General features: G+C 41.6%; 2 protein-coding genes and 1 long non-coding RNA gene across 3 annotated transcripts in view; 2 read left to right on the forward strand and 1 right to left on the reverse strand.

Moving 5' to 3' along the window:
- Positions 1 to 17,346, reverse strand: part of PRXL2A (peroxiredoxin like 2A) — a 408,735-nt gene that overhangs the window by 63,985 nt on the left and 327,404 nt on the right. The gene's annotated exons all lie outside the window — the stretch shown is intronic.
- On the forward strand, positions 2,518 to 7,313 carry LOC133267674 (uncharacterized). Its single transcript, XM_061450132.1, has 6 exons — positions 2,518 to 2,709; positions 3,039 to 3,118; positions 4,572 to 4,686; positions 5,390 to 5,496; positions 5,730 to 5,844; positions 6,695 to 7,313. Exons 1-6 carry the CDS (start codon positions 2,643 to 2,645, stop codon positions 6,880 to 6,882), a joined length of 672 nt encoding a protein of 223 aa, XP_061306116.1. The 5' UTR covers positions 2,518 to 2,642; the 3' UTR covers positions 6,883 to 7,313.
- On the forward strand, positions 12,626 to 16,727 carry LOC133267698 (uncharacterized). The gene is made up of 3 exons (XR_009742834.1): positions 12,626 to 12,906; positions 13,503 to 13,828; positions 16,519 to 16,727. It is a non-coding gene; the product is annotated as an uncharacterized LOC133267698 (long non-coding RNA).

Genomic DNA, 17,346 nt, shown 5'->3' on the forward strand with positions numbered 1-17,346 from the left:
CCAAGGTAATTGGCTTTTATTAGATTTTGGAACTGTGATACTAATTTATCTTTCACTACCTGTGTGATCTCTGTTTAGTTCATGTGATTAATAGAAACTTGGTGAAAAATTATTAGCTTCTTATTTTTAACTCTTAGGTTTATGCTATTCAGTATTCTCTCATAATTTTTGCTCCCAAACTGTTAGGTTTATTGCATGCCTTACTGGGTTTGATGTTCTTGTAGAATAAAATAAAGTGCATAGAAATAACTGCAAAGCATCAACAAATATGTATAGCACGAGGTTAAAATTTGGGCCACTATCCTCCCCAGCGGTGTCTCACCAAAGAACTAGCCGCTAGATGGCTGTGTGTCCCACAGCTGTGGGAGCCAGTTTGTGCTGAAAGCATGTCCCTGTTTGTGCCAGCATGCAGCTACTAAATCTGGGTACCAATACCCTGTTACTCCTGATGCAGATAGTGACGTGCATAAGTGGATTGGATATGATCTAGACTGAGGACAACTACTTTTTGCAAAGGACTATGGATTAATCCCAGGTTTGTTTAAATTGGGAGGGTGTTGAGATCACATTTATCCTCTCTAATCAGCTTGGTTTGTCAGTAGGCAAAAAGGATGAACGTAATCCGGCAATACAAGGGTTACATACGTGTGACCCCTAAAAGTCACCTAATCCTAGCTTTGTGGTGTTAAGCAGCATCCTGTTAAATCTTTTACACTGGAGAAATGCTGCCACCCCATGTTTCTTTCCACTTTGAACAGTGTCTTCCAAACAGCTGTTGAGATGGAGAGTGCATGACTGTGATGATCATGAAAGAAAAGCTGCCATTCATTCTCTTCAACTATGTCACAAACACACAGACTTCCATTCAAGCCAGAAATTGCCCCACTTTATTAACAATGTGTAAGTGGAGATGAACAAGTAGTAGGTTTATGTGTAATCCTCCCCTGGACTTACAGCATTAATCAGTAGCCCTCGTTAGACATCTGGATATAGATTGGCAGAAAAATATCTTAAAGTGCAGGTGCATCATCTTAAAGAATTTTGTTGGCAAAAATTTCCTAGGTACAGTTTTCCCTGCTGCATATTGCTCATCTTGCAAAGGAAAAAGAGTTGTGTGCGCCAGCTTCAAACATATAAACTGCTTGGAAGCAGGTCCCACTGGTCTGCCTAGAAATATAAACCTTGGCCTTCCTCATGAAAGACTACCTTTGCTAATGAACTTTTAGCTAGCAGTAATATATATACAAAGGCATTTTACTACTAATAGTAGGGAAGTCACCATACACACTGCCACAGAACTTTTTTGTAGAAGTGTTGCAGTCTTACACATTCCTGTTTATCAAGACTTCCCTCAGTTGCATAAGAAGGCATACCTTCATTGATGTGATGGAAGCCTTGCCACTTCTTCAGAATCTCCTGCTCATGATGTGTTACACTACAACTAGCAGAAGCAAATGAATGAAAAATAAATGATACCTGGAAAAGTGCTGTATAAATAAATGTATTCCATAACATAGCATGAAATCAGAATGTCCTATGTCAACAAAAATAAACATCTGCAGACAAAGCGAGCAGCTCTGTTCTGCTGGTAACAATAACAACCACTGAAGAGGTTGTTGGAGAGGGAGCATGTGTGTCTTGTTGGTTTGGTGGGCATGCAAGGTCAGTGTGGAGACTTGGAAGTAGGGGGTGTGTGATAGGCTGCTGAGTGAAAGGCCATGACTCTGAAACCTGTGTTTTACAGAGGGTCAGTCACACCCCGAGCACATGAGCGTTATCTGGGCAATTGTTTTAATCTGATCATGAACGTATAGGGTAGAAATGATTGAACTTCCATGACAATTCAGCTTTTCCCACAAATGGATATAAGCAAATGAGATTCGTGGCGCCATTTAAAAAACCCTCAAACCTACAAGTAGAAATACCATGCAGCTGCTAATACAGCATGCACACAGCAGGTATGCAGTTGGTGATATAATATACATAGAAAGTAGATTTGTGTTCTTGGGACTTTTTTCTTTCCTTTTGTACTGCTGTTGCTGCTTTGGTTAATCAGTATTTAATAACCCAGAATCTGGAAATTTGCTTTCCTTACTGTCGTGGTTTAAACCCAGCCAAGTAGCTAAACTCTGGGTGCTACAGGATGTAGAGCACATCCCGTTGCTCCAAATCAGTTTAGCCATCTTTTGATGTATCTCTTCTTGGAGAAGAGATACAGGGTTGAGTCCTGTAGGTAAGGCATAATTATGTCCTCTATATGAATGTGCAACGTGTCTGTGAGAAACAGACACAGACAGAAGGGGGAAGGTGGGCAAAGAGCAAGAGCATTCAAGAGTGTGCGTACACTAAACATGTTTACAGTAAACCAGTTAATCTGAAAGCCAGACTGCCTCAGTGCTGTATTGAGAGATCTCCCCTTGCCTTCCTAAAACCATGCTGTTGAAATCTCTGCTGGCTTCCCAGCAAGTTGAGCAATATGTGTATCTCCCTAATGCCTTATCACAGCACTGCCTTGGAGCAAGGCACACTGTAAACAACCAGTGACCCACCCACATGCAGCCAGCCTCTCACCTGACTCCGCTGCTTCAACTCTTAAGCTCCACAGGCAACAGGTAGCTAGCCCCTGGTCTCCTGCAGAAAAAATGCCATTCGGCTCCTGCCCACTTTGGAAAACACTGGGTTTTATAAGCTTAGCAGTGCTTCTTGCAGGTAAGATATGCCATTCATGGATATGACTCACAGTTATTTAAATAGTGGCTGCTTTTCTTAGGGAAATGAAGCATCCCACTTGGGAACCCAGCCCTGGGTGGCCACAAACAGGCAGGCAATCAGCTTGCTAACTGTTTAGAATAAATCAGCCTTTGCACAGTTTATTCACATTTGAGCCCTGATCACCAAAGGTAGAAAAGGTAGCACTAGGACTGCAGAATAGTGGCGCAATTGTCATAAACAAGTACTGTTATGTGGTATTTGGGGTTTGTTCATGTGTTGGGAAGGATTATAAACCAGCTACATACCTGCTTCTGTTTGTCTTTTAGATTTTACTAAAATTGGAGCTTTTGCTAATCCAAATGAATGTAAGAGTGCAACCATAGATGATGTCAATGAGAGTCTTAAGGTAAGAGGGTAGCTGTATCGGCCAGCCCAGGTCCTGCTTTACATGCACAGTCTGTGGTGGTGGGAGGAAAGAGCAGGGCTCCACCATGTATGCCTGTGCAGTCTGAGCACAACTTGCATATTGCTTTGGTGACACATGGTTCGAAACAACAGTACGTGGCCCAGAGGGGAGTAAGATGGATGAGCAAAAAAAGATCAGTGTCATTTGACTTATGTCTTTGGCCCTGCTGCTAGTCAAAAATACACGCTTTTAAGGTGTATTTTCCAGTTTTGCTTTGGTCCAGGTATAAAAATTGACTTCAGAATAAACAGTTATGTCTTTTGTTTTACAAGCATAATGCCGTTTTCAGTCTCTTCTATTTATTGTTTCAAATATAAAGTGCTAGATTTTTTAAATGCAAGTAAAGCCAGTCATCTGACAGCCTATGTTTTATGAGTTAGTGCCCTTGTCTTCTATGGGCTAGGCCTATCATAAGGGAGTGATCAGACAATGACCCTTCAATACAGCAGAAATGGTAAAGAAACACCAGAGCAGAGTCTATAAAAAAATGTTCACACACAGCTGAGCCACTTATCTATGAAATGGTAATGTGGAACTAATGGCTGGAGTTGGGTCCTTGTACCAGTACAAGCTGTGAACTTCTGCCTGTGGTATCATTCTCATCACTTGGGAGGGGAAGGCTGAGGACAACACTTGCCAAGGAGGTATTCTCCCAGGTGTCTGAGCTTTTCCCCCCAGAGATTTTAATTATTTTATTTCTATGACTGATGTCCATCATTTTCACAATAATTCTGCAGGCTCCAGCCTGAGAAGCAGAGTTAGCCATTGCAGGCTACTGATTCAGCAGCTGTCACTGAAAATTTGACTTGCTCTTTTTCTTGCATGCACGTGAGTTCGAAGTGACTGGTGTCTGTTATAATGATGGCATGCACTGGTGTTTTGGTTGTGGAGTTTAGTATGGCTCTGCAGTAGGCACATGTGTATAGGCACACATATATGGAGTAAAAGCTATTGACACATGTATACAGCAATACCCAGTTAAATATAGGAATGTGTTCACAAATATGTATTTTTACACACACACAGAAAGTCTGAGAGATATCAGCATTCAGCCGATAAGAATAATAACCTAACGTTTCATACAGAAAGAAGATACATACAGTTGTTTGTAAAGGTATCATTTCATATATAAGAAAAAAAGCAACAACTCAGATCAGTTCTCCCTCTTGAACTCAATATAATGGGAAAAACCTATCTAGCCACCATTTTAAAAAATTGCTTGATTTCTTCCAAAAACATTGTGGGGTAATTAGCATTACTTACAGCTAGATCATTTTCAAGACGTTTCTTGTTCTGCATAAAAAAAAAAAAAATAAAAAAAATTGCCACTTTCATGAATTAATTCCAAGGCCTTTCCTCTTCAACTTAGCTGTTTTTTTCCCTAACTCCACAGAAATATTCAAACTGTTTTGATGAAATGATCCCTGAGAGTAAAAAATCTTCAATCAATTTCCTTGTCTGGACACTGCAAGAAATGCTTGATCTCCTGCGCCCTGTTCAAGAGAAATGTGAGGCCCCTCTTGAAGCAATGCTCCTCTCTGCTGGGTGTAAAACAAAGTGGCAGTGGAGAAGCACTAAGAAAATTTCTTTACCTACAGTCAGAGTGAGCTAAGTCTCTGCATGTCTTGAAGGGGGCAAAGAACAAGATAAAAGGCATCTCAGCAAAACAAGGGTGCTTAACCACTGGGCTGGCAGGCATCTGGGGGGGGATAGCAGCCCCAGTGCGTGGGGTCCCACCATCCCCACAGCCCAGCCTTCAATGCTGAGCTACAGCTCATAGTCATAGAGGCAGCAAGACCTGCTCTGCCCTCCAGCAGGAGCCTCTTTTGTGCCTGGCAGTGGGCATCAGTCATATTTTCCAAAGAAATATTTGGATAATTTGTCTGCAGTAGCACTGAATGCCAGTGCTGTGAATGCAAATGCCACTTTTAAAGTGTAACTTTGGCTGATGGGGACTTTGTTGTCACAGTGACAAGTGATGGAAAAATTGTGTGTTGCCAAAAAGAAAGAAAGAAAGAAAGGTTTTAAACAAAAGAAAAAGCTTAGTTTGACAAAATCAGCTAGTGGGGCAGTTATCACCTGTGCCTGGGTCAGTGAGTATGCCCGTGGTCTGGTTGGGAAGTGGGGGATGATAGGCTTTTATACTCACTCGCACTCTGATGAGTTGTTCTTTCACTCTCTTTTTTTTTTTTTTTGTAATCCACTCAAAAGCTTTCAAGCAGCTTCCTCCCTGCCCGCTCCCACTACCCCCTAGAAATGGCGGGCTGGTGTGTGTCACCATTGACAACGCTCAGTACTGCAAACCCATGTGCAACAAGGTAACATTCATGGTTTACTGCTGATATACTGCTGCATCTATTCATTAATGTACAAGTGTTTATTGTGTAATGCATAATTTTCCTTGTTATACTTTTTTTTTTTTCTCCCTTAGGGCAGGGAGAGGTTGTAGTGTTTGTCCAGACCTTCACTGGCTAAGTGTTTCTTCACCTTATGGTTACCATGATGTAGCCTAAGACACCATTTGTTTTTTTCCCCATCTTTGCTTACCAAGGGTTATGACTTCCAATTCCTCAGAAGGAGCAGACTGTATGAAGTATGTGGCAGCAGAACTGGTTTTTCCTGGACAACACAGTTTGATGGGGGAAAGGCACTGGCTGTTTGTAAGCGTGAGTACTTCTCAGACACATCAAGTCACAGAGGTGGTAGTCTCTTTTGTTTATAAAAAGGAAGAAAGTCTCTCTTCTTGATATGTGTGACAACCTTGGCCTGTGACATTGTAGGAGCTAGTGCTGGGATGGAAACTGCTGAATGAGAAATCATGTTAGCTTTAAAACTGACACTAAGGCCTGAGCATTGCTGTTTCAGTTTGGGGTAACAAACATGACATGTAAGCAATGTTTGTGGGGAGATGCACCTTTTTTTTTTTAAACAGTAAATAGCTGTCATTCTAACACAACCCCTGTACTGCACAAGGGCTGTGTGATCCTCCTGACGGCAGTGAAACTTAGAACTGCTCTTTATCTTGCAACAGTACTTGAAGAACCTCAGTAAAATTGGTCAACACCTGCACTATTCACTGTATGTGCATACAATAAAAAACAGCAGCTGGTCTCCAGCCAGCAGTGCTGCCTTTTTCATGGGGCAGCCCAAGGGTTTTAAGACTACTCTCATTGCATCCAGTGAGCAATCTGTGACCTGAAGCAGGCTGTCTGACTCCGTTATTATTGAGATAATTAAAAAATAGATGTGTGTATAGATACACAAAAGGGCCAACCTGTCTTTTCTATGGTTAATGGAAAATATTTTATTTTTAACAGTGCCTTCTTGCTAGAGCAGTTTTCTCCCAAGGGTTACGAGAAACAGTCCTCTAGGCACTTTTATTCCAAGTTGAATTATTTAGTCTGGTAACTGGTGCTTGTTTAAACATCAGGACAAATCTCAGCCAAGTAAGTCAACTGCTTGGGGGTTTTGTTTTTTTATTTTTTTTTCTTTTTTTATCACCTTTGATCTTTCCAGCCTCTGAGATAGCCGTCAGTGGAGCTGAATCTGCCTATTTCCCTGCCAACAGCACCTGTCTGCGCACATTAGCCTTCACTGAAACTCAGGCTGATCAGCTCAACACGTTCCTCAAAGAGCTTGGTGAGCAAGGCATTGATGGCTCCAACCGTGACAAGGATGCTGATTGTATCATCTGTGGTTACTAGCACCAAAAAGCTTGTGTTACAGACCAACCAGCCGTCTGCAATCTGATATGGGCATTTTGACAAGAGAAGCAGAGCAGTGAAATCGTTGCTAAGACATGTAAACATACAGCTTTTATTTGGTTAAAGAACTAGAGATCATAGTCCTAATTTGACCTCAGCTCTTGGATACAGATATATAAGCTAAACCTAGTCGCATAGCTCATGGCAGAGGTGTTTCAAAGAAACTTCACTTTTATGGCTTAAATTTGTCTAGCTGGAATTAAATAAGAAATAGAATTGTTTCATGGTTGCAGTCATTAGTTAAACACAGTAATTTTTATCAGAAACCATCTTCTGTCAGGTGTTAGTTTTACTTCTAGTTGCTTTTACAGGTGCCAATTAGTCACTGTTTTGTTTCTCTGATGACCATTAAAGCAGTGCAAGTCACTGGTCATAGGCATACAGTTCTTTATTCAAGTACCTGCTTGATTGGGGGTTAAATCCGGCTGCACATACAGCTGTTCAAAGTGCTGTGATTTGCATGAACTACAAACTTAAAGCACTGTAGTCTGCTGGTGGGACAACTCTAGGGTTTCTCCTGTATTTATTATCTTGAGGAAATCCCACAGAAAGACACAGCCTCTAGGTATACTGCAATGCACTTCTAGGAGTCAAGAAGTACCCTATATGCTTGATGTAACCAAGCAAAACAGCAGGGAAAATGTACTATCTCAGTTCAGTACATGTGAGAAGTGGGGTAGCCCTAAACTATTTGCACAGTGTCTCCTCTGCCAAAAACATGAAAGCAGTGGGTGTTGAGGGACCTCTGTAGTTTGTGTGCCAGGGATCTGCTTTTAGTCTCCTTTGTTTAGTTCCTGTGGGGCAAAACCATAGTGGTTCTGGAAAGAAAGCTCTCTTGATCCTTGATTTGCTCTAACAGCTATGTCTGCCCTGTGGGATGCAGGGCTGCAAGTGCTCTTCTGGACTCACACTTTCTTGCACAGCCTGGGTGTATGTGACACATGCACTTGCAGTGCCTTCCTTATATGGAGCCTATAGCTATCACAAGGTCTGGCTTGGCTTCAGAGGTAAAGCGCAAAAGCAAATGAGGTCTGGTTGTAATAGAGTTGGGATGGGCCATATTTAGGGTAGAGCTCTAAGGGCCGATTTCAGGGCAACCTGTTGAGATGCTCTGATCTCAGTGCCGTAGTGCTGGGGCAGCTGCTGGTCCTAGCCCAGTATGTTCACAGCATCTGGCTAATAATCCTCCTCGCTTTTCCCTGTTCATTTTATTTCTAAACCTAGTCTAATCTGGGACAGGTTTGGCTGTTGCCGGAGTTAGCAAAAATTTTAGCTGGTCATCTGAATTTGTAACAGCTCTATACAAGAACAAATATCCAAGTGATTTTTTTTTCTGTTGTCGATTCTTCTCATGGCATATAAGACCACTCGTTCCTGCTCCAATCCCCGTTCTTCTGTGAGCTCTCCCTCTTTTACACCCCCCACCCCCCACTCCCCATGTTCATGTGTACTCTGGAAAAACAGAGGCACAGAGTAAGAAGTGTGAAGGGCAGAAAATTCCAGCCATTGTCCACAAGGCAGTTGATGCAAGTTAAGACAAAAGACAATTTAGCCCTGGTGATTCAGTTTACTTGTGGAGCTGGAGCAACAAAACATATGTGCATGTGGATCATTATGAAATCCAAACAAAAAGCTTAGTTACTGTTTGCTTGGTTTTCAGTGGAATCTGTGCTTGAGGTTTTGTTTTAATTTTCTTCTCTTGAGCAAACACTGAAGCCATAGATCTGAAGACAGCCAGCTCATCTGTTTGTGTTTCCTTTCTCTTCTTTACCTTTTCCCTATTCCTGTGAATCTCAGACACAGGCATCATAACTACACGGTGCATGATGTATAATTGACCTTTACCTCATTAATCAGTTAAATGATTCAGATATGTAAAACTACACACATCTTTCAGACTCTGATGCCAGCCATTACAAGCAAAAATCCCATTGGCTGCTTTTGGGCCCAGAACCAGACAGTAATATGACGATGAGTGTAGCAGACAATTACACCAACAAAGGGATGAGTTGGCTGCTTCAATTGATTATAAACTGAGGCAGTAACTTCAGTCATTGTGTTGGAGGCAAAAATGCTGCAGTCTTAAAGAAAAAAAATGCTTTTTTCAATCACTGATTTTTTTTTTTTTTTTTCTGGCAAACAAATAATCTCTATTGCATGAAATAATAATATCTTTAAGGTTTTGATTTTCAGCCAATTCATTATCAGCTGATGCTCAAATAAAGTATCTGGAGAATAAAAACGTTCCAGTGTCATTTTCCTACTGCTGCTAAAAAATATTTTCCTCTGAGTTGTTAGGCTATTCTCATGACTTTCCAAACCAGCCAACAAAAGAAAAGAAACTCAGTACTGGATTTCATAAGGAAATAAAACCCATTGCTCTTGTAAACTAACAGAAACTGTCAAATCTGTGCATCAGAAATCCTGCTAGTGAGTGTCCCACAGTGCAAAAGAATTAGGGTGGAAAGCTTTCATTTGATGTGGCATGAATGTGATGTTAAGCTGGAGACTGCATTGTTGGACTTGTTTGTTTGTTTTTTCATAAACTTGCGGAGAAGCAGTTTTGTTCTATTCCCATCATCCAAGTTATTACTTACATATGAGAAAGGGAAGTTGAACCAATAAGCCTGTGTGACACAGTTAAAAACTGAAGTAAATTTAATCATATTATTTCCCAGTGTAAATTTGCATAATGTAATTCAGGCAAATAGTTATTGTATGCTTGCATTAACTTCAAGTTGGTTTCTGGGCGGGCATGTCTGAGCATTGGGCCATCCCTCATGTTCGTGCTCTAACCTCAGGATGAGGAGGGCTTTGTGTTCTCACAGTCTGTGTTCTGGCACTTAGGATTTGCAAAGAGGAATAAAATTCACATAGAAGGAAAGAAAGCACAGCTACAGGTTGGGCAGAGAAGAGATTCAGAGCAGCCCTGTAGAGAAGGACTTGGGGGTGTTGGCTGATGAGAAAAGGAACATGAGCTGGCTTCAGTGTGTGCTGACAGCCCAGAAAGCCAACCATATCCTGGGCTGCATCTAAAGGAGCATGACCAGCAGGTTGAAGGAGGTGATCCTGCCCCTCTACTCTGCTCTTGTGAGACCTCACCTGGAGTATTGTGTACAGTTCTGGTGTCCTCAACATAAAAAGGACATGGAACTGTTGGAACAAGTCCAGAGGAGGGCCATGAGGATGATCAGGGGACTGGAGCACCTCCTGTATGAAGACAGGCTGAGAAAGTTGGGGCTGTTCAAGCCTGGAGAAGAGAAGGCTGCGTGGAGACCTCCTAGCAGCCTTCCAGTATCTGAAGGGGGCCTATAGGGATGCTGGGGAGGGACTCTTCGTCAGGGACCATAGCAATAGAACAAGAGGTAATGAGGAACAGGGGAAGTTCAGGTTAGAAATAAGGAAGAAGTTCTTTACTGTGAGAGTGGTGAGGTGCTGGCACAAGTTGCCCAAAGAAGTAAATGCTCCATTCCTGGCAGTGATCAAGGCCAGGTTGGACAGAGCCTTGGGCAACATGGTCTCACGTGAGGCATCCCTGCCCATGGCAGGGGGGTTGGAACTAGATGATCTTAAGGTCCTTTCCAACCCTTACTATTCTGTGATTCTATGAAAGAAAAAAATATTTTAGGCCAGTAGGTTTAGCAGATCAGACAGAAGAAATGCAAGATGCTTATTTATTGTGCCATTCTTGTCAGGTTTGTTACATTTCATGTTACAACCAGAGTAAAGCACTGCCTTCCTAGAATACATTTCATGATTTTGGCATATACACTTGCATAGGTAGCAGTCTTCTCAGCTAAAGGCTTTGGTAATATTTACTGCGTAACTGTAGAAAAGGAGTCTTTCCAGATATTAAGCAAAAACAATGCTGTATTATGCTCACTTCTCTTTCAGTCTTGTTTTCAGTCCATTACAATGCAAGACAAGAGTCTGTCTAGGAACTAAGCCAACAACAGTAATTACAACATAGCCAAAAAAAGGAAGTCAAAGTGTTGAGAACTGTAGTACATGAAGACAAAATTATACACGTTCTCTTTTCACAGGAACATAGCAGTAACAGGTTGGGACACCCATTCCTTTTGGATGGATCCTAGGCAGTAAAAGTGCCTGAACCTGAGAGATTTTATCATTCTGAACCATTCTTTAAAGGGATCGGTGGTGTTACAGCTTGTACCAGGTCTGGCTCACACTGAGCCATGCAGTGAGATCTGTGGTACATGTTTCATTCTCCAGATCACCACTGCAGTGGGGGGTAGAAACATGAGAAAACTCATTATCAGCACGGCAGCAAATATGACCAGCAGTATTTCCCAAGGGGCCAGGTTCGTTTCCACGATGATCTTCTCCATGTCAATAGTCTGAAGCTGTAAAGCAAAAATTACACTGCATTACTTTCTTGTAAATAGGCATTACAACTGTATAGATGTGTTTGGTTTAGCCAGCATAGGGCTGTCAGCTTCTTTGGCCGGTTATTCTCATCCTAAAGAACACACCCATTTTGCGTGGCTGCAGGCCCCAGAAGAGCTCCTTCTCTCTCTCTTCTTTCTTCCCCTCTCCTGTACTGTCCCCTTGAGAGCCTCCATGGAGCATCATCCTGCCTCTCCCATTTGGCTCAGTTGCAGTTGCTGATGATAAGATACTACATCCACTTAGAAATGGCATTCGTTACTCTTGGGAAAGCCTTTGTCACCTTCTATTTAAAATTTTTATTTTTAAGCCCCTCACCTCTCACTTCAATACAAAAAGTTATTATGACACTGTCATGTATCAAAACTAAAGCTGAGAATAAAAGCATACGATGGAAAGAAGAAAGAACTGTAAGTTATCTGCCATTGTGGTGGGTTGACCCTGGCTTGATGCCATGTGCCCACCAAAGCTGCTCTATTATTCCCCTTCTCAATGGACAGGGGAGAGAAAATATAATAAAAGGCCTCTGTGTTGAGATAAACACAGGGATAGATCACTTGCCAACTACCATCACAGAAAAAAAAAAACAGACTTCATTTGGGGAGATTAGTTTAATCTATTATCAATCAGAGTAGGATAGTGAGAAATAAACCCAAATCTTATAAACACCTTCTTCACATCCCCCCCTTCTTCCTGGGCTTAACTTTATTCACAAAATCTCTACTGCACAGCGGGACGGGGAATGGGGGTTGTGGTCAGTTCATCACACGTTGTCTGTGCTTCTCCTTCCTTCCCAGTGGGAAGACTCCTTACACTCTTCCCCTGCTGCAGGCTGTGAGCTCTTCCACAGGAGATGGTCCTCCATGAACTTCTTCAAGATGAACCCTTCTAGCAGCTTCTCACAGAAGCCCCCCCATGCAGTCCCCTCCCTTCTACCAAAACATTGCTACACAAACCCAATGCAGCCATCAGAATGTGTATTTTAGCTCTTTCAGTCTTCCCCTATAAAGTAGGCTTTAGAAACTCTTTGCTTACCAGAGAGCTTCAATGGACACTCAATAAAGAATTATGTGCTTTGAAAATGACTACAAATATAATGAAACTGTTAACTCTGTTGAAAACTGATTTCTATTTGAAATGGTTTAATCAAACAAATATGAACTTAAGATGCAGAGAAGTTTAGCAGGTAGGCAGTAGGGCATACATGCAGAACAGAAACAGAGCTAATACATCTCTTTAGTTTTGCAAAATAGAAAGAGTAGACCGGCTAGTAAGGAGTTAAATCATGTTGGTTTTGAGACAAGGAGACAGAACTGTTAATAGGTGTGTCTAAGGGCTCAGTGCAATTCCTTCAGCACAGGACCTACACACCTGAAAGCCATAATGAAGCCAGAGCAGTTAGATTGAATAAAAGGAGATGGCCAGGAACTGAGTGGGTTTTTCTCCCACTACAATTTCTTGACTTTGTGCTCTAGCAGTAAGGAAGTTACTGGGAATTTGCCTTGAGTTCACCAGAGGAGACCTCAGATTTGTCTGTTGCTTTTCAAAGTGGGTGATGTACTGGGTTTCCATCATTAAATCCTGATCCTTATGTAAAGGAGAAGACTGAAACAGGGTTGATGCAATATGCTTATTTAGGGAAAGTAGAAGAATTTGTCTATTATGTGGGAAGCTAATGGGTTGCCAGCAATTTTGTACCTGGCTTAATAATGTGAAAATCACATTTAGGTAAATTATTTGTTGTGGCCTGTGAGGAGAAGCAGCAGAAGTCTGGTAACAAATCCTGGAGGATTTAAGTAGTGATGATCTTCGATGAAGGTTAGCAATCTGTTAGACTGACTCTCGATGGAGTTTCTTTTGGCTGCTAAATGAACTGGACCCTGCTACCCAGTCAAACCATGGCTTTCTAGTGTCAGCCTTTCTTATGTGTTTACCTTCTCTTGCTATTGAGTTACCAGTTCAGCCTTTTTGAGAAAGAAATACACAGATTCTGGGGGTGGAAAACATTTCTCTCTCCAGACCCAGCTGTGTCTGCCCAGCCAGGGTTGGTGTCTGCCTTGCAGCAGTGCCAAGACCTTTCCAGAAACCTCAATTCTCATAAGGCTGTGTCAAGTTTTAAATTAGATTAATGTCAACTCTTGTAAACTGGGGAGAAGTATGGAGGACATGGGTGAAGCTTCCTGAGCTCAGAGCCTGAAGTAACCTTGTGGCTGCTGCTTCCTTGACAGCTAAGACACCTATCTGTGGTGGGACAGTTCGCTGATGCTGGAATGCTGCCTACCAGGTTTGCTCCCCTAGCTGGCTGTGTTTGCTTTCACCCAGATACAAAATTGCTTGGTTTTGCTTGTTTTTCATCTGCTCAGACTGGCAGCTCTGACTAATGTGGACTGAGCTCTGGGGCTTGTTGGGCTATGTGATATTCTGACCTTTCTTGTGGCACTTGTGATTTTATTCTCTTTCCCCTGGTTAGTGGATGAAGGTAAGTGTGAGGCTGTTTGCAACCAGGTGAGGCAGCTGGGGAGAAGTGAGGTTTGTGCACAGGAACTGCCTTGTGCTTCTTCATTGCTGCACTGGGAATACTGGAGGTGGGCCTCTTATTCTCTAATTAAATGTTGTCTGTCAATAAATTCCTTTAAAAATCTCAATTTCTGACTTGCTTTGCCTCTTGTTCCTGCCTTTTTCTCTGCAAGGCATTTCCTATTAACCTCTTGCTGCTGCTATTTTTGCTTACTCTTTCAGTTTTATTTCAGTTCTTGATGTTTGTTATTTCATTCTCTTCCTCGTTCCCCTACTTCAATTTGTTGCAATTTCCCTGTTTAGACAAGTGTCTATTTGGCCATAGTTTGCATAGGAAATCCCCTGTCCCTGTTTTCTGCTCTATTGATCTCTCCTCAGCACCTGGCTAAGACAAAAATCCAGTCAGACTACATTTGCTTTAGCCAGAAAAAATGCTGATGGCTAATAACTGATAATAAGTCCCATGTAATGTCCTCAAACTATTAATTTGTCCTTCACCCACCTATTCTATACTTTCCCAGCACTCATGTTCTTGCATTCTAAAACTCTGGGCTCTTATCTTTTAAGCAAGCAAGTGCTGCACAGCCCCAGGGTGCATATGCAGCTTGCTGTGGTCTTTTGGGAAATGAATGCATCAGGAACTCTTTGTAACTATGCCTGTATGACAGAAAGGTTATCATACATCAGTAGCACTATATTACCTAATTTTCAGTAAGATACATCATAAATAAGGTACATTTATGACAGTGGAATCCATCCAAAATAGAAATAGGTGTACTGACAAGCGAGTCTGTTAAACTGTAGTGCTGTGCAATCAGGAGGTACAGAGGCTGGAGGCCATGATGCAGTGGCCCCTCCAAGTATTGTTTGCGTGTGTCAGCCAGAGCCAGCCTGTGTTTCATTCAGCACAGCTGTAAAAGATCTGGGACTGCTCAGGCAGTGAGGTGTTTTTCACACTTACAGTGTCTGATGCACACATAGCTCTAGAAACACAAAAGCAGTAGTATTTCTTTCAGAATAAACACAAACTGTCACTGGGGTTTTGCAAGTTGTCTCCAGTCCTCGTCAGTGAATGCCGGAGAATATCAAATCTGTTTTCTAAACCATGAAATATTTTGCAGTGAAGGCTCTAGATCTGTCTCCTGAATTTAACTAGGTAGAAAAGTGAAGGCCTCTGCAAGAATTGCAGCTGGAGGCAACAAACAGAATGCAGTAAATTACATTTTAGGAAAAAAGGCCTATTGGAGAAGTGGGATTTCTGGTTCTGTCTTCCATTTCCAGTGCTTCATTTAAGATTTGCTTGAAGGCTAAACAAGTAAAAGCTTTTGTTGTGAACTATAGTTGATGGAAGACCTTTTTGGACACTAAAGAAGGGTTCATTTTAGTGGAGTGGACAGAGTCCTTAGAAAAATCACAATAAAATTCTCATACCTTCTGCAGAAAACAAAATAATGACCTTGTTACATAATTCGGGAAATGAAGCCGGTATGCTTCAGTAGTCACGAATGTTTAACGCAATCTAAACCAGGCCTTGTAAAAATGTATTTCTTAGGTTGTGGTTTGCTTCACTGATCTCCTTAGCAGTGAAGGGGATCCATTTATGAATTGTAGCATCTTTAAGATTGTGGCACACAACTGTTGCTGAGGACTACATAAGCAGGTAAAGAGACTTGCACTATGGTATATTCAGCTGACATACTTTGCCAGTTTACAGCTTGCTGCAATATAGAAAAGCCAGAAAATAGTATTTGAACATTTGATTTGAAGCTTTAACTTTTGATTATTAGTAAAAAGCAAAACTACATATGGGCAGACAGGGTGATACACTCTTTAGCATGGGCTGCTCTCTCCCAGTGAAGTAGAGAACGAGGGTGCAGCTGAGACGGTTGCCTTTTGGTTTATCCTGCAAGAAATCTACCCCAACTGTTTCTGGGTGCTTGTTCTGCCTGCAGCATTCATTACTGTACTGAATGTAATCTTTGATTCTAGCTGTAATGAACCTATGTTAAGGTCAGTTATTTTTCTCTGCTAATCTTGCATTTATTTTTTCCAAATTAGTAATGAATATCTTTTAATTTTGGAGAGCTAATGTTACTGAAAACCTCATGAAAACCCAGATTATTTATCTCCTTACTGCAACTGGGGAGGAAGCTATACCTCAACATATGATGAGGTCAAATGTGGATTTGAAGCAACATTGTTATGCGTAAGAGGCTTATTTGCAGTCTACAGGAATTGTGTAAAGCTTTAAGACAGCCTTCTGAAGCAAATAGGTGTCACTGTAACATGAGAAGGTCCCTGAGTGAAGTGTTTGTGGGAGGCAGGGGCCTCCCAACCTGTTAACTTGCTCTCAGCTGTGCTTCCTCTTAAGACTTTTTGCATGGAGCAGAAAGATGAGCTGGTATTTGAATTGGCATCTATTTATGTATTTCTTTTCCTCCTCCAAACTTCAGAATAATTATAATGTAATTTTCGCCCTCTCTACTTGGAAAGGTCACAACTCCAGTACTGCTGGCTAACCTTGGGAACAGAAAAACAAGCTTTAAAAAATTCTTTGGACCCTAGTAAGTGTGTATGTGCAGAGCGGATCAAAGTCTGCAAGGCCTGTTTCATATCGGTGAATTGAGTTCTATTTTCTGTTGTTTCTATCAGAATATTATGCTTATTAACTACAGCAGTTAATGACAATCAAAAAGCACCTGAGAGCAAAACACTCATTTGGAAGCAAACAGGAAATGTGGGCAAAGACAGTTTGCCTTTCCTCATCTTCAGTTACCACAGAAAAGCTGCAGTGCCTTCATCTCCCCCAACGCAGCATTTCAGGTTTATGTCAATATTTTCATGCTTTTGTAAAGAACTGCTTCTGTGTAAATCCTCACTCTTAAATGATTTCTGGAGTTTGATGACTTCAGGCAGATAAGAACCTCATTGCCTGCAACAGAATGAATTTGCCACTAGCAAGCTACTTGAAGCTGTTCTTGCTGAGTAAAAAGCTTGCTAAATGTTTGTAAAGCAAGAATAAACTTGCTTATGGGCTTGTGTATCTGAGTATTTATGGAAGCACTGCAAGGAAATTAGACCCTTGACTAATATCCAAACAGGTGAATGCAGTGTTTAATTTTGTGCTGGGTGGCCTGCTCCAAGATTTTTGTTTCTAGTGTTACTTGAAACTCTTGGCAATAGCATCAGGTTCCACTCCAGATGTTCTTGTAGGCAAGAAAATACTGACAAATGTAGCCAAATGGATCCCAGCAGAGTGTATCACTTGGAAAGACCCACCTGGAGATGTATATTGGGAGGCTTGGTTTTGTTGCTCTCTGAAGCAGGTAGCAGGGCACTGGTGTTTTATCATTTATCTTTTCAAGCAAGCACAATTTGGTTTACCTTTTCCGTATTCATGCTGTGGGGCAGGAAGAGGAAAGATTATTCTTACATTGAAAAAAACTGTGCCTTAAAGAAAGGCCAATCAGCCAGGTTAAG

Source organism: Pezoporus flaviventris, unplaced genomic scaffold, assembly GCF_033815535.1.
Source record: "Pezoporus flaviventris isolate CSIRO_AGI_PZ_B2104156 unplaced genomic scaffold, CSIRO_AGI_Pfla_v1 ptg000001l, whole genome shotgun sequence".
NCBI lineage: Eukaryota > Metazoa > Chordata > Aves > Psittaciformes > Psittacidae > Pezoporus > Pezoporus flaviventris.

Bases quoted from the DNA above. Each gene is read 5' to 3' on its own strand.
- LOC133267674 (XM_061450132.1), top strand. From the start codon at position 2,643: ATGCCATTCGGCTCCTGCCCACTTTGGAAAACACTGGGTTTTATAAGC. The intron at 2,710-3,038 runs GTAAGATATGCC...TTTGTCTTTTAG, and splicing joins CTTAGCAGTGCTTCTTGCAG to ATTTTACTAAAATTGGAGCT. The intron at 3,119-4,571 runs GTAAGAGGGTAG...CTAACTCCACAG, and splicing joins ATGTCAATGAGAGTCTTAAG to AAATATTCAAACTGTTTTGA.